Below are 19749 nucleotides of genomic sequence, written 5' to 3' on the forward strand. Positions count from 1 at the left end.
AGAAATATAATTGATTGTTATCACAGTGACTCTGAGGGAGCTGGGAAAAGCCTTAAAAACTAAAACTGTCACCTTCCAAACCAGGGAAAATTGCATTTTCTCTCCCTTAAATTGTCACCTTCCTGGGACTGTGTGTGTGTGTTTCTTTAAGTCGTATATCTCTGCCTACCATAAATGGGATTCCTGTAACTTTGGTTTCACTTTCATTTGGAAGCTGCTGGACGCATAGAGAATGTTTCAGTTCAGCTAAAATTGCAGTAAGTTAACCAGCAGTAGCTGTATGAACAGACTGGAGTCAGACGTGCCTGCCTAGTGGGAAATACATCTGTAAATACAGAGAAGTTCACTTGTAATGCAGACCTGGAAGTTCTGAAGCTGGGAGCCCTTCCTCTGCCGCTAGCCTGTGCACTTCACTGTAGGATCTAGCAGGCCGGTGAGTGTCAGCCCTCAATTGCTCTGGGTGAGGCTCTATTATTCTGCACAGGAACTGTTCTTATGGCAGGGAGTCCGTCCAGGGCTCTCACTTTCCTACTTTAAATATTGCTGCAGAAATGTCTAAAATGCTCAGAGATCTGCGGCCCTTTTCCATTATCCTGTAATACAGGCTGAAATAGTGTCTGTTTATTCGCTCTTCTGCATGAAATCTGGAATTACATTTACACTTCTGCTCTGGTGACTTTCCTGTAAGCTGTCATCAGAGGAGTTTGTGCTCTCTCGTTCTCCTTCTCCATTGATTGTGTGTATTTGCCATTAGCTCATGCCACTGAAGTTCTGCTCTAAGAGATTAGAAAGTAAATGGTGTAGGCCAGATTAAATAAGGCTGCTGCAGGGAGGGGTTAATTTGAGCATGTTGGGCCATGAGGACCTTTCTATGCCAGGGAGAGGGGAGAGTTACCCAGACAGAAGGCTGATGATGTTACTTCTGCTGCTGTCCTAAGGGTTCTCCCAGGAGAGGGTTCAGCTTTAACACCTGCTAGAGCCCCATCAGCAGTAGTCGTTGAGTGCAGGGGCTGAGACAGTGCATTCCCTGGCAGCCCTGGTTGTACCCACTTCCCTGGGCTGCACTGACCCTCAATGGCTGCATGAACGTAGGAGAAATTAGAGATCCGCAGTGCTGGGGTGTACTGAGGTCCAACTGTGTTGGAATTACCAGCTATCGCTTTAAGGGCCCTGGAGGAGGAGTGGAGGGAGAGGGAGGAATTCCATGGTCCCATTTGCAGGCTAGAGGGTTCTGCAGCAAAGCATGTGACTGTGCCAGCAGTCATTTTACAGATAGACAGCTTAATGCAGGGGTCTCAAACTCAGATGACCCCGAGGGCCACATGAGGACTAATGCATTGGCCCGAGGGCCACATCACTGGACCCCCTCCTCCCACTGCCTCTGGCCCCGCCCCCACTCCACCCCTTCCAATTAGGCCCCGACCCTGCCCCACCTCTTCCCACCCCTTCCCCGCCCCATTCCAATCCCTTCCCTGACGTCCCCACCCCTACGCTGCCCCCAGGGGGTGCAGAAAGTGTGCAGCAGGGGCTGAGGGCAGGGAGTTGAGGTGCAGGTGGTGTGCAGGGTGCTCAGGGCAGGGAGTTCGTGTGTGGGGTACAAGAGGGGTGCAGCAGGGGGTCAGGGTGCAGGGTGCAGTAGGTGACTCAGGGCAGGGAGTGCAGGAGGGGTGCGGGATGTGGCAGGGGGCTCAGGGCAGGGAGTTGGGGATGCAGGAGGGGTGTGGAAGGTGGCAGGGGGCTCAGGGCAGGGAGTTGAGGTGTGGGATGTGGCAGGGGGCTCAGGGCATGCAGGAGGGGTTCAGGGTGTGAGCTCCAGCCTGTTGCTGCTTACCTAGAGTGGCTCCGGGGTGGCAGCAGCGCTCACTGGGGCCAGGGCAGGCTCCCTGCCTGCCTTGGTCCCCAGCTCCAAGCTGCTCCATTCCAGGAAGCAGCTGGAACCGTGTCCCTGCAGCCTGAGGGGGAAGGGCTCAGGCTTCCCTGCTTGTGCAGCTCTTGCCGCTCTTCTAGGTACCTCCCACGAAGCTCCCACTGGCCGCGGTTCCCTGTTTCCGGCCAATGGGAACTGTGGGGTGTGGTGCCTGGAAGGAGGCAATGCCGGAGCCCTCTGCCTCCTTCCCCCTCCCCCCGGCCCGAAGGGGCGTGCTGCCGGCTGCTTCAGAGAGCAGCGTGGCGCTTGCAGCATCAGGAGGCAATCCCACGGGTAGGCAGAGGGGCGGAAGGGTGCGGGGAGCGGCGAGCTTGGCGGGCTGCACACAAGAGCCCCACGGGCCACATGTTTGAGACCCCTGGCTTAATGTAAGGTGAGGAGAATTGTAGCTCTCTGTTTTAGGGGGCAGGCAGCTTTGTTTCTCTTCTTAGTGTTGTGTTCTTGTGTGTTCTGAATTCTAAGAAAAAAAATTAAGTTTTTATTTAACTTCTCTGTGTGTGTGCTGTGAGCCACTGTAACCTGGATTCCTGGTAAACCCTCCACCATCAGAAGCCCTTACGAGGATATTAGCTGGCATAAATCAGTGTGAGCCCTGGAGGAGAGCTGGAGACATAGGCAGTTTTTGTTTAAAGGCAGCTTTTGCATCCTCTCTAAATTCCAAAAGATAAGTCAGCTCAGCATGATTGGGAGGAGGGGGAAGGAAGGAGGGAAGTGAGATCGAGTTTGTGGGAAAATCTGGAGTTATTTGAGCTAGGGCACCTTACAAGTGAGCTGATTTCAACAACCCGCAAGTCTTTGAATGCTTTTTAACCTACATCATAGGAAAAAATGTAGACCCCTCCTGGGACTCCCCAGATCCCCAAGAGGGGGACAGCCCCTTATTCCTCCTGCTTTGGGGGCTCAGTGACTCAAGCTAGGACCAATGGGCCCGGAGTTCTTTGCATGTGGTGCCTCCATCTAGTGTCAAGGTGCATGCTGGTCAATATTGTCTCGTTTCCTTGTGCTCCCCCATTTGTTTGTCTGGCAAGTGTACTATGCGCTGAAAGAGATGAGACACGTAAACTCACACCACTGGACTCCCACTGCTGAGATCTACTGTGTGGGTGTGAGGCAATGCACCCTGTGTTCACAGCCTACACACTATTGTAATAATCTTTGTACAAAATATGTCTTGTGAGGTATCATTTGAAAACAACTCACTGGTCAATAATATAATGGTGAAATGTATGTAGCAGCATTATATGTAAAGTTATGACATCCCCCTGTATTAGCACATGTTCAAAACCATAGAGACCAGCCTATACAAAAGTTGTTAAAGAGATCTGTCTTAAACAAAGGAATGTGTGATTACCTCAATTTACAAAGTAGTGTTGTGTGTCTGAGTTAATGACTCAAGATTGTCCAATAATAGGCTCAGCTGGAATTCTTTAATCTAAGATTATCAATCAGAGATCAGTACCGCATTATACAGAATTCAGAAAAAGAAATACATTACCACTTTTTGTTGTTAGACCAAGAGCTGGATCTGTGTCTCTGCTTCACTGTGGGAGGCTCAGTTTTCACTCTCCAAGTTCCCATACCATTTGTCGTGGAGTGCACAGGCTCGGTGCTCTGGAAATGCTCTGACTGAAGTTCAGACAGGGCCCTCTTGTAGTGTGACTCCCCTCAGGGCGCACACTCACTAGGGCAAGCCTCCTTGGCTTCAGTGCCTCCTGGATCTGACCTCGGAGTGTTCAGCACCCCTGTTTCACATTGTGAGCTTTCCGCAGTGAGTCCACCTGGGGAAGCCTTACACTCCCCCCAAAGGGGCCCTGCACCCCAATTCTGCAGTCAGCTGTGACTCTCAGCCAGCGTTGTAAAACAGAAGGTTTATTAGTTGTCGGGAACACAGCGTAGAACAGTTCTTGTTAGCGCAGAAAATGGGAAGATTCAGCAAAGTCCATCTTAAGGGGATCCAGTGCTCAGAGCCCTGGGCTCTCCCTCCGAGTCCCAAACCAAGAGACTGACCAGCTTCCAGCAGCGCACCCTCAGTCACGCCCTGTTGCCCCTCCTCTGTCCTTTGTCTCTTTTCTGGGCAAAGTGGTCACTTAACCTTCACCTCTCACTTTGTTCTCCAACTCCTTCAGCTGGCTCCTTGCAAAAAAAAGGGGCCTGGCCATCAGTTGCCGGGACACAGAGTATCCAGCTATTGCTTGGGCCCAGGAAGCAAGACAGAAGTCACACCTGCCCTCAACATTCTCTGCAATGATCACACACCCTTGATTCCACCACCTAGATACTTGTGCAACACATAGAGGAAACTGAGGCACACTCAAAGTATTCAAACAAAACATTAAGAGAATCCCCACTTCATCACTCCAGTATCATTCTATAGGGTTGTAGACAAAGAAACCCTCTTTGCCAAGACTCCCAGAGAAATATGTTGTGATGTCATTTCTATACATTCTCATTTTACCTGATTTATGTGTGAAGGCATGATTATTTACATCTGAGGGGACTAACAAGTCTTCAAGATAACATCTTTCAGTGGGTCCTTCTTATCCTGCAGTCATTCTTCCCTGTGGATTCCCCAGCAGAAAATATCTGCTGTAACAATCATCCCTTATTAGTTTCCCAAGTTTATATATGCTTATATAACCATTATCTATATCTATATTTATTGATAATGGAGATGGTTTCTAAGAATATCTGAAGTTTTATAGACATGAAAATGCCCAAGATTGTTAAAATATAGCATAATGAATAACATTCCTGAATATGGTTACTTATCAGTCAAGAACCAGTGTTCTGGACCTTAGAGTTCAGACATACTCTGTTGAAGACAAAGATTCTAAAGAATCTAAAGATTCTAATAATAGAATCATAAAAATGTGAGGCTGGAAGGGACCTTGGGAAGTCATAAAGTCCAGCCCCCTGCTCTGTGGCAGGACCAAGTAAACCTAGACCATCTCTGACAGCAGCTTGTCCAACTTGTTTTTAAAAGGTTCTAATGATAGGGACTCCACAACCTTCTTTGGAAGCCTATTACACAATTTAACTACCCTTATAGTGAGAAAGTTTTTCTAATATCTAACCTAAATCTCCCTTGCTGCAGATTAATCCCATTACTTCTATCTAGAAATGAATCAAATATACAAAAAGAAAGAACAAAAGGGTTAATATTTACTAACAGATACACTAGTAAAAAGGGTCCTCAAGATAGCAAGGGGGGGAATGGCAGGAGATAAGCCAAATCTGCATTTCAGCAATGAACAGGTGAGAAGAAAAAGCATGGTGCCTCCTTCACCCCAGACTCTATGTTGCCTTCTTTACTGTTTGACCAAACTTTTTTTGAGGTGTAATCTTCAGAAGAATCCACTTAAAAGGGTGTCTGGACTATAAAAGAGGCAAAAACATCCCAGTTCATGTTTCTGTCTTCCACCAAAGAAGACAAAGGAATTAGCCCTTTGACTTTCCAGGTAGAGCCTGACCTGTGAATTTGCTCATTCCTGTTGTGGGAATATGTGGCAGGATTTTACCTTGAACCAAGTCTAGCTTGTTAAGTTTTAGTTACTAGTAAGTATTTTATCTTTATTTTTCTTATAACCATTTCTGACTTTAATGCCTTATATTTGTACTCAAAATTTATGTCTTTATAGTTAAATAAACTTGTTTTATTTTTAATTTAAACTAATCCAGCGTTGTGTTTAAACTGAGCTGTTTGGTAACTCCAGTTAAAGTTATAAAATGTTGTGCACTGACCCCTTATAAGGGCCATGGATCTTTAATATCTGCACTGCCCAGGAGTGGGGTGGGCAGTACAGAACACACATTTTGGGGGAAAATTTGGGACTGGGAGTGTGTTGGGGTCACCCTGCAGGTAGTAAGCGAGGCTGGTGGAAGCCAGCATGTAGCTGGAGTGTTGCTGCCAGGGTCACAGTTGCTGGACCAGGGCTATGGTGATACACAGACACTCAGGGTGTGACCTCCATGCTGGCAGGCTGATTGTGAACAACCCAGATTGGGATTTACAGCAGCAAGGCATTGTGAAGTACCCCAGGTTGCAGAGCAGGCAGTGACACACCTCCTGACTGATATGGACTGCACCCTGGAATGTGCCAGTGGGACCTGAACCAAGGACCATAAAATTTAAAATAAGAAGCCATTAGTCCTTATTTTTCAAACCACAGAATGAGAAGGCCCAGTGCTAATCCTTAAATTGTACAGAATCTCAGTTTTTGTTTTCAATAATTCTGTTTAAACCTTTGACATACCAGGGTACAATCCAGATCAATGAACAGCAGCATCACCCCTGCCCTGTAACCTAGGGGCCCTCTACAATGCCTTGCTGCTGTAGCCTCCAACATGGACTGCTCACTAACAGCCTCCAGTGTGTAAGTCACTCCCAGCTATGTCTGTGTGTGCTACAGTCAGTCAGCCACACCTTGGCTCTTACCAGCCTTAAAATTTACCATAAGGTGATCCCAGCATACTCCCAGTCCCAGACTGTCTCCCAGAAAAGTACTGCCCAGCCCTCTCCTGGACAGTACAAATATACTAAGTCCATTATTCCTTTAAGGGAATAATATAGCAGTTTATTACTTTAAATCGAGTTATCCAGACACTTCAAGTTAAACACATTGGGTTAGGTAAAACATTCAAACAAGTTTATTACCTACAAAGAGAGAGATTTTAAGTGAGTACAGGTAATGAGGCATAAAAGTCAGAAAAATAAAGACAGAACACTTACTAGTGTCTAATTTAACAAACTATACTAGATTCAAGCCAAGTTTTTCACCTATGCTTTCAGCAGTCTTGCAGACCAAACTCTTTAAGTCAGGACCCCTCCCCCAGAGTCCAACAGTTGCTTCCTATGTCTTTTCAGGTATAGAGAATGTGACGGGCGGGGAGAGATCTTTATAAACCTGCCCCCCCTTTGAGAAGCATTTCCAGCTGGGAGCAAGGTGACAGGCAGTCTGTGTGGATGGAACTGCGTGCTTTTTCTTTGTCAGGATGTAGATTTTTGTCCTGCCCCTTTGCCTGCCAAAGAATGGCCACTAGAATATCCCATAGACTGGGACAGTTATCTGAGACTTGGTCAATTCCCTACTCTTCTGGCAGAGGGGGGATTTGAATTGGAGGTCTCCCATACCCATGATGCATGCCTTAACTATGGGGCTAAACATTGTGAAGGAAATGAGCTGCTCGCTCCCCCACAACTGCTTTGTGTGGAGCTAGGCAGCCTCTCAGCATGCCTCCCAGATCAGGTCTAATAGACGAGATAGGTACTCCTCCGCCTATCTTTCCCCAGGTTGTGGATTGTTTTGGAGGTTAGCCAGGAGATAGGCATCTGGAAACCTTGAGGGAGGCAGCAGTGCACATGCATGGAGGCAGAAACTTAGGCACCTGGGGAATTTGGGCTGCAAAAACTTAGGTGCTGAGCAGCCAAGTGAGTTAAGGCACCTACAGGGTTGGGCAGCAGCCAAGACGTGGTTTCATGGGTCACAGCAGTGCCTAAAAATGGGACTCAGGCACCTAAGTACCTTTGTGAATACCACCCTCTGTCCTTATCCTTGGATGCCAACAAATATCATTCTCCCCTGCTGGGGAGGGATAGCTCAGTGATTTGAGCATTGGCTTGGTAAACCCAGGGTTGTAAGTTCAATCCTTGAGGGGGGCCATTTAGGGATCTGGGGCAAAAATCTGTCTGGGGATTGGTCCTGCTTTGAGCAGGGGGTTGGACTAGATGACCTCCTGAGGTTCCTTCCACCCCTGATATTCTATGATTCTATAATAGAGGCAGTAACTGAGGACCTGAGATATTACCAGAGGTGAGCTCTAGCAGAGTTAGGAAGAGAACACAGGTCTCTCCTGGGGCAGATCCAAGTCACTCCCACTTAGCCACACTGCCTTATGGAATGAGTGTGCTAAATCTATGTGCTTAGCTTTGCTGTCTGTACAATGGACTTACTTCTTGCCCAACCATGTGAACGAGGCAAGAGGCTGCAGGAAGAGCCAAACATTGGGCAAGTCTCATAAACCAGAATGTTCAGAGGGTTAGAGCAATGGTGGGAGGGTTAGTGATGAGGTATGTGGGGCAGCCCCTTAACCTCTGTTGCTGAGGTTAGGGGGAGCAGAGGGGCCAGGCAGCCATAGGAAAATGGAGTTTGTTTGTTTTTCATGCTATAAAGCAGCAAAAAAAAAGATGTTTTTAAAACTCTGGTGAACCCTCTTTTCCTGGTTGTTATAATCCAGCAACCACTTGTCCAATTCACATCAAATTTGGTAGAAATAGTTTAACTCAGCCCCACACCTAATGTTCCAATTTTGAGGCTGATAGGATCTTCCTGTAGTTTATAGATGTAGGGTTAGAAACCAGGGTTATAAAGGAAACGATTACAGTCTTAACTATGGAGTGACTACCATCACTCCATCATGCTGGGGTGGAACAGCCTCTTCCAAAGTGGGAATGACTGCTCAAACCAGGATGTGTGTGAGGCTAAACCTGCTGGGTTTAAGAGAATAAGCACATTCTTGTGTGCAGATTTCCGTAAGGCTCTTTAATTTCATATCACCATCTAAATGATAATGGTGGCTTTCTGCTCTACAATTTCACTTGCATCTTCAACCTTGCTACATGCAGGAGAGAAGAGTAAATTCTGCTGCTATTTAAAAAGCATTATCATAAAATGGCACAAGGACAGACGATACTGAACTGATTCTCTTTTCCTAAATAATTTTTATACCCTAACTTGAATTCTTTCATTGTAAGGCACCTCCTGGACTAAGGGTCCATTTCACTGGCTGTAGAGAAGCTGGAAATGTCCCAGTGATCCTGAATTGCTGAGAAGTTTCTCCTGGGCTCATGAGGTAGGTGGTAGGAAGTTTTCATCCCTTAATTTGTTTTTAAAATGCTCATTTTTCTACTTGAAAGGGTGCATTAATGACTTTAGATGATCTGTATGTATCCAAGTGACACAGACCCAGAAATTGCAATGCCTTTTCTCACACTGCAATATAAAAATAGACACAAAATACGTTAAGGTTTTTTTTTCTTCTTGGTGACTTTCTCTTTGTAAATTTTACAACCGGACTGTTACTCTACAAAAGTTAGTGATTTTTGTGATAATATTTTTAGTGAATTTTGCAAATGCTAGTATTAAGGCCTTTGCCCAGAATATTGGACTGTAATTTGAGATGGTGAACGGGGAAACCCAAGTTTTGCTTTGCCTTGTAACATGTCTTATGACAAAAGCAGTAGCAAACATGCACATTTTGATGCAATTATTAACTAGCACATGTCCTAGGATTCATATTGTGCTCAATGAATTTTGCCCAAATTACAGCGTGTTGCTCAGTTGTAATTTGTTTTTTCTTTTCCTTTCTGATGTCTGGATCAAGTTACAATGAAGATGAGGATTTCCTTCCACTCCTACTGTGCAATGGGCAACCTCTCTCTGTGCAGTTACATCATTTTCTTTCTTATGCTCCATGTTTCTACACTGGAATCAGGTAGGAAGTCTCTTGTCACAGAGTGTATTCTACTGTTTCTCAACAGTTTTAATACCATTGATCTTTTGTTATTTTGAAACAATTCATAATAAGAGCATTTTATGTAAATTTGAGAAATACAATCCTTTTTTTGGAGGGGAGGCAGGGGAAAGATATCGATTTTTCTCCCTTTTTACTCCCCTTGGTCTCAGTGTAACCTGTACTCAGTGGATTTTTACATCGTGTTTCACCTTAAACTTTCCACCTGCCTCATCTTAAACTTCTGCAACTCTGCCTATCACTATTCAGTATTTTCATTAATTACTTGGATAATGGACTGGAGAGTATGCTGATAAAATCTGCAGATGACACCAAGCTGGGAGAGGTTGCTAGCACTTTGGAAGACAGGATTAGAATTCCAAATGACCTGCACAAATTGGAGAATTGGTCCAAAATCAACAGGATGGAATTCAGTAAAGACAAGTGCAAAGCACTTCACTAAGGAAGGAAAAATCAAGTGCACAACTACAAAATGGTGAATAAATGACTAGGTGGTAATGCTAGTAAAGGATTGGGGGCTGAAAAGGATCTGTGCTTATGGTGGATCATCGATTGAATATGAGTAAGGCTATGAATCAACCATGGAGGTCACAGCTTCCATGATTTTACGAGACCTCCATGACTTCCTGAAAATTATGATCAGCTCGGGTAGAGCTAAGTCAGCCCTGGAAAGTGGACCTCAGGCTCCAGCCCCACATGGCGGGGCTTGGGCTTCCATGATTTATTGTTTATTGTCCATGACTTTTATTTAAAATACCTGTATCAAAATCTTAGTCTTAAATATGAGTCAACAATGAGATGGAGATGCAAAAAAAAAAGGCTAATATCAGTCTTGGGTGTATCAGGAGGAGTGTTGCATGTAAGACACAGGAGGTAATTGTCCTGCTCTGCTTGGCACCGGTGAGGGCTCACTGAGTACTGTGTCCAATTCTGGGTGCCACATGTTAAGAATAATGTGAACAAATTGGAAAAAGTCCAGAGCAGAGCAACAAAAACCCTTACCTGTGAGGAAAAGTTAAAAAAACTGGGCATTTTTAGTTGTGATAAAAGAAGACTGAGGGGGATGTGATAGTCTTCAACTATGTTAAGTTCTGTTATAAAAGGACTGTGATACATTTTTCTTGATGTCCAAGGTAGGTGTGACATACCATGGTACCATCCAGACCAATGACTAGCAGTGTCACCTCGCCCTGTAACCTGGGGTGCTGTTACAATGCTTTGCTGCTGTAGTCTCCAACCTGGACTGCTCACAAACAGCTTCCAGCATGTAGGTCACTCCCAGCTATGTCTGCGTGTGCAGACTTAAAAATTGGCTCTTACCAGCCTTAAAGATTGCCACAGGGTGACCCCAACACACTCCCAGTCCCAGATTTTCCTTCAGAAATGTATGTGCTAAAATATTGTTTGTTATTCCTTAAAGTGAATAATATACACACAACTTGTTACTCCACATAGAGTTACCCAGATACTTCAACTCAATCGCACTAGGTTATATAATACAATGAAAGAAATTTATTAACCACAAAGAGATATACTCAATTAAGAGCTAATTACTGAGGCATAAAGATTAGAAATGGTTAGAAGAAAAATAAAGAGAAAGCATTCAGCAGTGCCTAACTTATCAAACTACATTAGATTCAAAGCAAAGTTTTTTTTCATCACATGCTTTCAGCAGTCTTAATGACCAAACTCTTCAGGTCAGGACCCGTTCCCTAGAGTCTACAGGCTGCTTCCTTTGCATTTTCAGATGTATAGAATGTGATGGGCAGGGAGAGAGATAGGGGTCTCTTGGGGTGTCTGCCTCCTATGTCTTTTCAGGTATAGAGAATGTGATGGGCGGGGAGAGATCTTTATAAACCTGCCCCCCCTTTGAGAAGCATTTCCAGCTGGGAGCAAAGCAACAGGCAGTCTTATGAAGAAAGGAAACTCCACAATGTTTCTTTGCTAAGATGTAGATTTTTGTCCCGCCCCCTTTCCTACCAAAGAATGGCCATTTAGCAAGTAATGGTCCATCAGCTTTGTTTTTATCTGACTGAGGCATCAGCTTGCTCTTTGTCTCTGACGAACTGGCTTAGTCACTCCCCAGACTTAACTGGAAGTTATGATTTCAGCTTATGTTTATAAGGTCACATGTAACGCTTCCACCTGTATTTTGCCATGATATTGATCAGCAAATGATGAGTCTTTAAATGATACCTCACAAGGCATACCCTGCACCAAGATTATTACAATAGTGTGTAGGGTTTAAATACAGGGATGTATTCCGTTATAGCAGGACAAGAAGTAATAGTTTTAATCTTCAGCAATGGAGATTTAGGTTATGTATTAGGAAAAAACTTTGTAACTATAAGGTAGTTAAGTTCTGGAATGGATTTCTAAGGGAGGTTGTGGAATCCCCATCACTGGAGGATTTTAAGAACTGATTGGAACACTTGTCAGGCATGATCTAGGGTTACCTGGTCCTACCTCAGCACAGGGGACTGAACTTGATAACCTCTAGAGGTCCCTTCCAAGTCCTATATTTCTCTGATTCTATGATTTTTTTCAAAATTGAGCTTGTATGTCACCGTTCCACAGATCTGTATACAAATCTACTTTTTACTTAAAGAACTGGAGAGATACAAAAAGAGAACTCAGAAAGAGGGGGGAGGGATAGCTCAGTGGTTTGAGCATTGGCTTGCTAAACCCAGGGTTGTGAGTTCAATCCTTGAGGGGGCCACTTAGGGATCTAGGGCAAAATCAGTACTTGGTCCTGCTAGTGAAGGCAGGGGGCTGGACTTGATGATCTTTCAAGGTTCCTTCCAGTTCTAGGAGATAGGATATCTCCATTAATTTAAATTTAAGAATAGCAGAAAATGTGGTTATTCATACATTCATAGATGATTAGGCCAGAAGGGACCATTGTGATCATTTAGTCTGACCTCCTGTATAACACAGGCCAGAGAACTTCCCTGAATTAATTCTTGTTTGAATTAGAGCAGATCTTTTAGAAAAACATCATCTTGATTTTAAAAATTGCCAGTATTGGAGAATCCACCATGACCTTAATGATCTATTGCATCTTCATAAACTGTTCCAATGATTAATTCCCTCACTGTGAAAAATTTGCACTTTATTTCCAGTCTAAAGCCTGGGCAAATTCTATATGTTGTACAAAACTTCTTCAAAATTCCATATAAGAACATAAGTATGGCCATACTGGGTCAAACCAATGGTCTGTGTAGCTCAGTATCCTGTCTTCCAACTGTGGCCAATGCCAGATGCTTCAGAGCAAATGAACAGAACAGGCAATCATCGAATGATCCATCCACTGTCATCCAGTCCTAGCTTCTGGCAGTCAGCTGCTAGGGCCACTCATAGCATGCGGTTGCATCCCTGACCATCTTGGCTAATAGCCATTGATAAATCTGTGATATATTTTGTTACTTGTGTGTGATATATGTTTCCCAATTATATATACAGCTGTGATTCAAGAAAATAGACCATTGGAAGAGATACCTAAAAGACACAAGAATTAATTCATAGCTTCATAGATTTCTAAATTCCAAGGCCAGAAGGGATCACTGTTATTATCTACTCTGACCCTCTGTAAAATACAGGCCAGAGAACTTCCCCAAATTCCTTAAAAACAACATCCCCTTTCTGAAAAAAAAAATCCTATATTAATTTAAAGATTCCTAGTAATGGAGAATCCACAACAGCTGTTGGTAAATTGTTCCAATGGTTAATTACTCTCACTGTTAAAAATGTACACCTTATTTCCGGTCTGAATTTGTCTACCTTCAACTCATAGACATAGACTCACAGATTCATAGACTTTAAGGCGAGAAGGGATGATCATGATAATTTCCCATTCCTCTGATCATCCTAGTAGCCCTTTTCTGCCCCTGTTCAACTTTGAATTAATCTTTCCTAAACATGAGTACCAGCATTACACACAGTATTCCAGCTGGGGTCTCACCAGTGCCCTGCATAATGGTACTAACACTTCCCTGTTTCTACTGGAAATACCTTGCCTGATGCATCCAAGGATTGCATTAACCTTTTTCACGGCCACATCACATTGGTGGCTCAAGGTCATTCTGTGGTCAGCCAATTACACCTTTCTCCTCCTTTGTCACTTCCAACTTAAAAGTCACCAATTTACAGCAAAAATTTGTGTTGTTAGTCCCTAAAATCCCAAAATGCATGACCTTGCACTTTGCACTATTAAATTTCATCCCATTTCTATTACTCCAGTTTACAAGGTCATCCAGATCTTATTGTATGATATTCTGGTCTTCCTAGGTATTGGCAATACCTCCCAACTTTGTGTCATCTGTAAATTTTATTAGCACACTCTCACTTTTTGTGCCAAGGTCAGTAATAAAAATGTTAAATAGGTTTGGTCCCAAGACTGATCCATGAGGAACTCCACTAGTAACCTCCCTCCAGCCTAACAATTCACCTTTCAGTATGACCCACTGTAGCTTCCCCTTTAACCAGTTCTTTATCCACCTTTCAGTTCTCATGTTAATCCCCAGCTTCTCCATTTTAACTAATTCCCATGAGGAACTGTATCAAATGCCTTACTGAAATCCACGTAGATTAGATCTACTGCATTTTCGTTGTCTAAAAAATCAGTTATCTTCTCGAAGGAGGAGATCAGGCTGGTCTGGCACAATCTACTTTTTATAAAACCATGTTGTATTTTATCCCAATTACTGTTTACTTCTATGTCCTTAACTACCTTCTCTTTCAATTTTTTTGCCAAGACTTTGCATACAATTGAGGTCAAACTGATAGGCCTATAGTTTCCCAGATGACTTTTTTTCCAATTCTCCAGTCAAAGATGTACGACCCCCAAGTTTACAGATTCATTAAAAATCCTTGCTATTGGGCTTGCAATTTCATGTTCCAGTTCCTTTAATATTGTTGGATGGAGATTATCCAGGTCCCCCAATTTAGTCCCATTAAGTTGTTTGAGTTTGACTTCCACCTCAGATATGGTAATTTCTACTTTCATATCCTCTTTTCCATTAGCCCCCCTGCCACTACCCCTAAGCTTCTCATTACCCTTATCAAAAACTGAGGCAAAGTATTTGTTTATGTGTTACGCCATGCCTAGATTATCTTTAATCTTCACCCCATCCTCAGTGCTTAGTAGCTCCGTTTCTTCTTTCCTTGTTTTCTTTTTATTTATTTGGCTATTGAATATTTTACTATTGGTTTTAATTGCTTTTGCAAGCCCCAACTCTGCCCCATCTCCCAACCTCACAATATATTTCAGTAACACATATAGCAATGCTTCATAACTTCACATCCAATGATGGACCTTAATATGTTGTTGGATTTTATGTACTAGCAAATCCAGACTTTTAAAATGATTCCTCACAAGGCATACTTGTACAAAACAAACCATAATCACATGGCAGTGGTGAATATAGGGGTTCCAGGGTGCTAATTTGAAGTACAAAGTGTCACAATGATTCATCCCCTCTTCCATTCCTTGTAGGCCTTCTGCTTTCTCTTAATAGCCTGTTTGAGATGCTTGCTCATCCAGCTTGGTCTGTAACCCTTCCCTACAAATTTTTCTCCTTGCTTGGGATTCAGGCTTCAGGTATCAAGTATCAGGGGGTAGCCGTGTTAGTCTGTATCTACAAAAACAACAAGGAGTCCGGTGGCACCTTAAAGACTAACAGATTTATTTGGGCATAAGCTATCGTGAGTAAAAACCTCACTTCTTCGGAGGCTTCAGGTAGCTTCTTCAGCTTTGACTTAAAGTAATTCCAAGCCTCCTCCACATTCAGATCCTTGAGTTCCTCAGTCCAGTCCACTTCCCTAACTATTTCCCTTAATTTTTTAAGTTTGTCCTTTTGAAATCAGTGACCCTAATTGCAGATTTATTTTTTATCTTTCCATTTAGTTTAAATTGAATTAGCTCATGATCACCTGAACCAAGGTTGTCCCCTACAACTAGCTGTTCTCAGAAGTCCTCACTGCTCATGAATGCCAAATCTAAAATGGCATCGGCTCTTTTGGTTCGGTGGCTATTTGGTGAAGAAATCTGTCAACGATCACATTCAGGAAAATCTGGGCCCTACTATTATTAGTAGCACTTGTCCTCCAGTATATATCTGGGAAGTTAAAATACTACTACTGGGAATTGTGTGATTACAGGAGACTTTATTAAAATCATTAAAAAGGTCTCTACCCATATCCAAATCAGATGGTGGGGGTCTGTAGCATACCCCAAGCACTATCCCAGGGAAGCGCCTCTGGTAGTTTTCTTCCCCAAAGTGTTTTTGACCGAAGTAGACTCTGTTTTATCCATTCTGTCACTTCTAATTTCTTTACAATCTCATCATTAATGTATGATGCAACTCACCTACCTTTGCCTTTATTTCTGTCTTTCCCAAACAGCACCTGCACTCCAGTCATGACTACTATTCCATCATGTTCCTGTTATCCCTATAATATCTGGTTTCACTTTCTGCACTGATAGTTCTAGTTCCTCTATTTCGTTACACAGGCTTCTTGCATTGGTGTACAAACATCTTAACTGTTGCTGCTTGGCTTCACTCAGATTCTTCACCTGATTGAGTACAGTTATTTTACTTACAGTATTGCCTACTTGACTGTTAGCTTCATTGGTATTGGCACTATCTTTCCTCTTACTGTCCATTCTCCTACCTACTGCTCTTCCTTTCTCCATTGGTGTATTCTCTCTTGATTTTCTTCCTGGTCAATATTAGGATAAGGTGTGGGGATTACGTGTGCATCTCCCAGCTGTCAAGTTCCTAGTTTAAAGCTCTGTTAATCAGTTGTGCCATCCTCCATCCCAGAAGTCTATTTTCCTCCCTACTCAGGTGGAGTCCATCCCATGAGAACAGTCCTCTGTGAATGTCTCTCAGCCATGAAATATCCCAAAGCCCTCCTTATAGCACCACTGCCTGAGGCATCTGTTGATCATCATAATCTTGTCTTGCCTTCCCTCTTCTCCTCTAGGGACAGGCAGCATCTCACTGAAGATCATCTGAGCCTCCATTTCTTTAGGCATCTTCCCCAGCTTGGCATAATCTCCTTTGACACGTTCCAGTGAGAATCTAGCTGTGTCATTTGTTCCCATATGAAGGACAATCAGTGAATTCTTTCCTGCTCCTATTAGAATCCCCTTCAGCCTCAGATCCACATACTGCATCTTAGCTCCTGGCAGACGGCACACCCTTTTATTCTCTGGATCAGCTTTGGTGACAGTCTGTTGAAATGGATCTTTAATGGCTCACAGCTGGGCAGATTGTTACCAGCAGCAGTAGAAATTCAGAAAACAATATCCTTAATGCATAGTAATTTATTTGAGAAAGAATCATACAAGCAGTAAAGGTTACATAATGCCCATCTCCTTAATAAGCTTCAATTCCCCGAGCATAAACCTTCAGTAACTGTGATGGCCTTACACCGTATCTTGATTAGCAAACAAAGCAGGTATAGCTACTGATTCTAGATGGAGACTTCTTTTCTTCCGTTCTTTCCCCTCTCAGGTACTTGGTCTGTCAAATGTCCCTTGGAAGCAGTCTTGGTTACTCCAAGGCCCTCTGGTTCAAAAGTCCCACAAAAGTCCCTCAAAGCAGCATCTTGGTTACCCTGTGGCCTTCTATCTCACAGCATCATGAACCTCTTCAAATGTTAATCAGGGAACTAACTTAACTAATTTACTTAGCTTAGCATTTATAACTTTTGTTCTCAAAGGAGTCACATGTTCCAGAAATATGCCCTGTCGTTTTCTCTAATTAATATTTTAGAAGGGACTGCAAAATAGGCACAGATCAATCAATTGTTACCCTCTCATCAATCATTCATTTAAGCTTTTAGCATGATGCCATCCAAAAAAGGGTCATGTTGACCCTAGGTCAGCCTGTACCAAGCCCACTGATTGCATGATTTTATGTCTTCTTTACTTTGGTGAGCTGGTTTCCCCGGCGGATATATTCCAAAGTTTGATGTTGAAACATAAATGCAGCTAGAACTTTTATTAACTATTTAAGTACAATTTCAGCACTTCCAGTACATTTTCCACACCATCTATATAATGCTAAGCGAATGCTGCTCCCAGAATCCTCTAGCAAATTCAGACACACCAAGCCATATCAAACTCATGCTTGCCACATTTATTCATATCAATCACAGAATTTCATAATAATTCAGCATCATCCCAACTCAGGCCTGTCTGTTCTTCTTAGTAGGGAGTCCCCAATCACATAGACCTGCTTTTTCCTGGTGTTGGTGTGATTTTCCAGCCTTCATCCTGTTCCTTCTGGCTGCAATTCCTCTTGTCTTTTGTTCTCCCTTGCAATCTTGGCACTTCTTAGGAATGTGTATTTTTGTAATATTAGCCCTGTTCTCGCCAGATTCTGTGAGCAGGTCCTGCCTCATACCAGGCTTCTGCTACAAGGGCTTATGTCTCAAGCTCTCTTCCTACTACAGGTTCCAGTCTAGCAAACAGTTTTCCACAGGTTAATTGTTCTGGTTGCAGGCATTAGCCAGCTCACAAAATTTAGAGACAGAGCTCACCCATTTTTTAATCCTCTATGGATTGGTCTTGACTAGGAAAAGTGTCTGAGTTTAGTGCAGGGTCAGCTAACACGTGCTGGCTAAGCCTGTCCTAACTTGACCCGTTTTCCAGTGCACATACACTGAGGTCTGGTCTATACTACCCGCCTGAATCGGCGGGTAGAAATCGACCTCTCGGGGATCGATTTATCGCGTCCCCTCGGGACGCGACAATCGATCCCCGAATCGGCGCTCTAACTCCACCAGCGGAGGTGGTAGTAAGCGCCGCCGACAAAAAGCGGCAGAAGTCGATTTTGCCGCCGTCCTCACAACGGAGTAAGTCGGCTGCAATACGTCGAATTCAGCTACGCTATTCACGTAGCTGAATTTGCGTATCTTAAATCGACTCCCCGCTGTAGTGTAGATGTACCCTGAGACACCATTAGCTCAGTTTTAGCTGGTCAAGTTGCAGTCTAGGCGGTTGTGAGAGCTCAGCATGCATTACCTATGAAAGCAATCCACCTCCCCTCTGGTCTAACTTTCTGTGTGTCTTGGTTCCTTTAACAGTGAATTTCAAAGTGATTGGACCTGATCATCCCATCACGGTCTCTGCAGGGGAAGATGCCCTGTTACCCTGTCACCTCTCCCCCAGCATGAATGCTCAGGAGATGGAGGTGCGCTGGTTCCAATCCAAGGACTCTGAACTTGTCCATCTGTATCAGGATGGAAAAGATCAGATTGAGCTGCAAATATCAAAATATCGGGACAGAACAGAGCTGCTGAAGGATGGTATCGTGGATGGAAGAGTTGCCCTGCATATACGCAACATCACCCCCTCTGACCAAGGACAGTTTATCTGTTTCTTCCGATCACCCAGCTTTTTTGGGGAAGCCACTCTGGAACTGAAGGTGACAGGTCAGTAACTTGGCTGCTAATTTGAGTTCCCAGAAGAAGAAGAATTTATTTTGAGGTGTAACTTAATGTGTCTCATTTTCATACCAGTATCCAGAATTCCCTTCTATCTGTCTAGCAGAGAAAGGTGTAATACACACTAATGGCTGGAAGTTGAAGCTAGAGAAATTCAGACTGGAAATAAGGCATAATTTTTTAATAGTGAGAGTTGTCATAAACAGACAGTTAAGGGTTAATGCCTCTTTTACCTGTAAAGGGTTAAGAAGTTCACCTAGCCTAGAAGTTCTGACACCTGACCAGAGGAACCAATGGGGGGACAAAATGTTTCAAAAGGAAGGAGGGAAGTTCCCTTTGTCTGGGTCAGTTTTCAGTTTTGACCGGAGTGGGAAAGCTCCAGAAATCAGCCTCTTATCAAATAGTAAGTATTAGTGAAGGGAATAAATAGGTTTATATTTATTTTCTTTGTAATTTGTCTTGGGCATTAGGGAATAATCAAATTGGGTAATTTTTGTGTAACTAAGTTTTGGCCCAGGGGAACATCCTCTGTGTTTTGAATCTGTTGTCTGTGAGATCAGCTTGTATGCTATCTCCCAGGGAGTTTTCTTTTACCTTCCTTAATTAAAAGTCTTATTTTTAAGAACCTGATTGATTTTTCCTTGTGTTAAGATCCATGGGGATTGGATCTGGACTCACCAGGAATAGGTGGGGGAAGGGAGGGGGGATGGTTAAATTCTCCTTGTGTTAAGATCCATGGGGATTGGATCTGGACTCACCAGGAATAGGTGGGGGAAGGGAGGGGGGATGGTTAAATTCTCCTTGTGTTAAGATCCATGGGGATTGGATCTGGACTC

General features: G+C 43.5%; 1 protein-coding gene across 7 annotated transcripts in view; it reads left to right on the plus strand.

The window, feature by feature from the left end:
- The first annotated feature begins 207 nt into the window (after window positions 1–207).
- The window catches only part of LOC117887167 (butyrophilin subfamily 2 member A1-like), a 52393-nt gene continuing 32851 nt past the window's right edge, over window positions 208–19749 (plus strand). For 4 of the 7 annotated variants that reach the window (XM_034789487.1, XM_034789491.1, XM_034789492.1 and 1 more), the window contains exons 1-4: window positions 208–433; window positions 8679–8776; window positions 9308–9418; window positions 18554–18901. In XM_034789487.1, the coding sequence (XP_034645378.1) occupies window positions 9313–9418; window positions 18554–18901 (454 nt within the window). In that variant the 5' untranslated portion in view covers window positions 208–433; window positions 8679–8776; window positions 9308–9312. The other 3 variants (XM_034789489.1, XM_034789490.1, XM_034789488.1) reach the window with 3 other exon arrangements.

The sequence above is a fragment of the Trachemys scripta genome, chromosome 14, assembly GCF_013100865.1.
Source record: "Trachemys scripta elegans isolate TJP31775 chromosome 14, CAS_Tse_1.0, whole genome shotgun sequence".
NCBI lineage: Eukaryota > Metazoa > Chordata > Testudines > Emydidae > Trachemys > Trachemys scripta.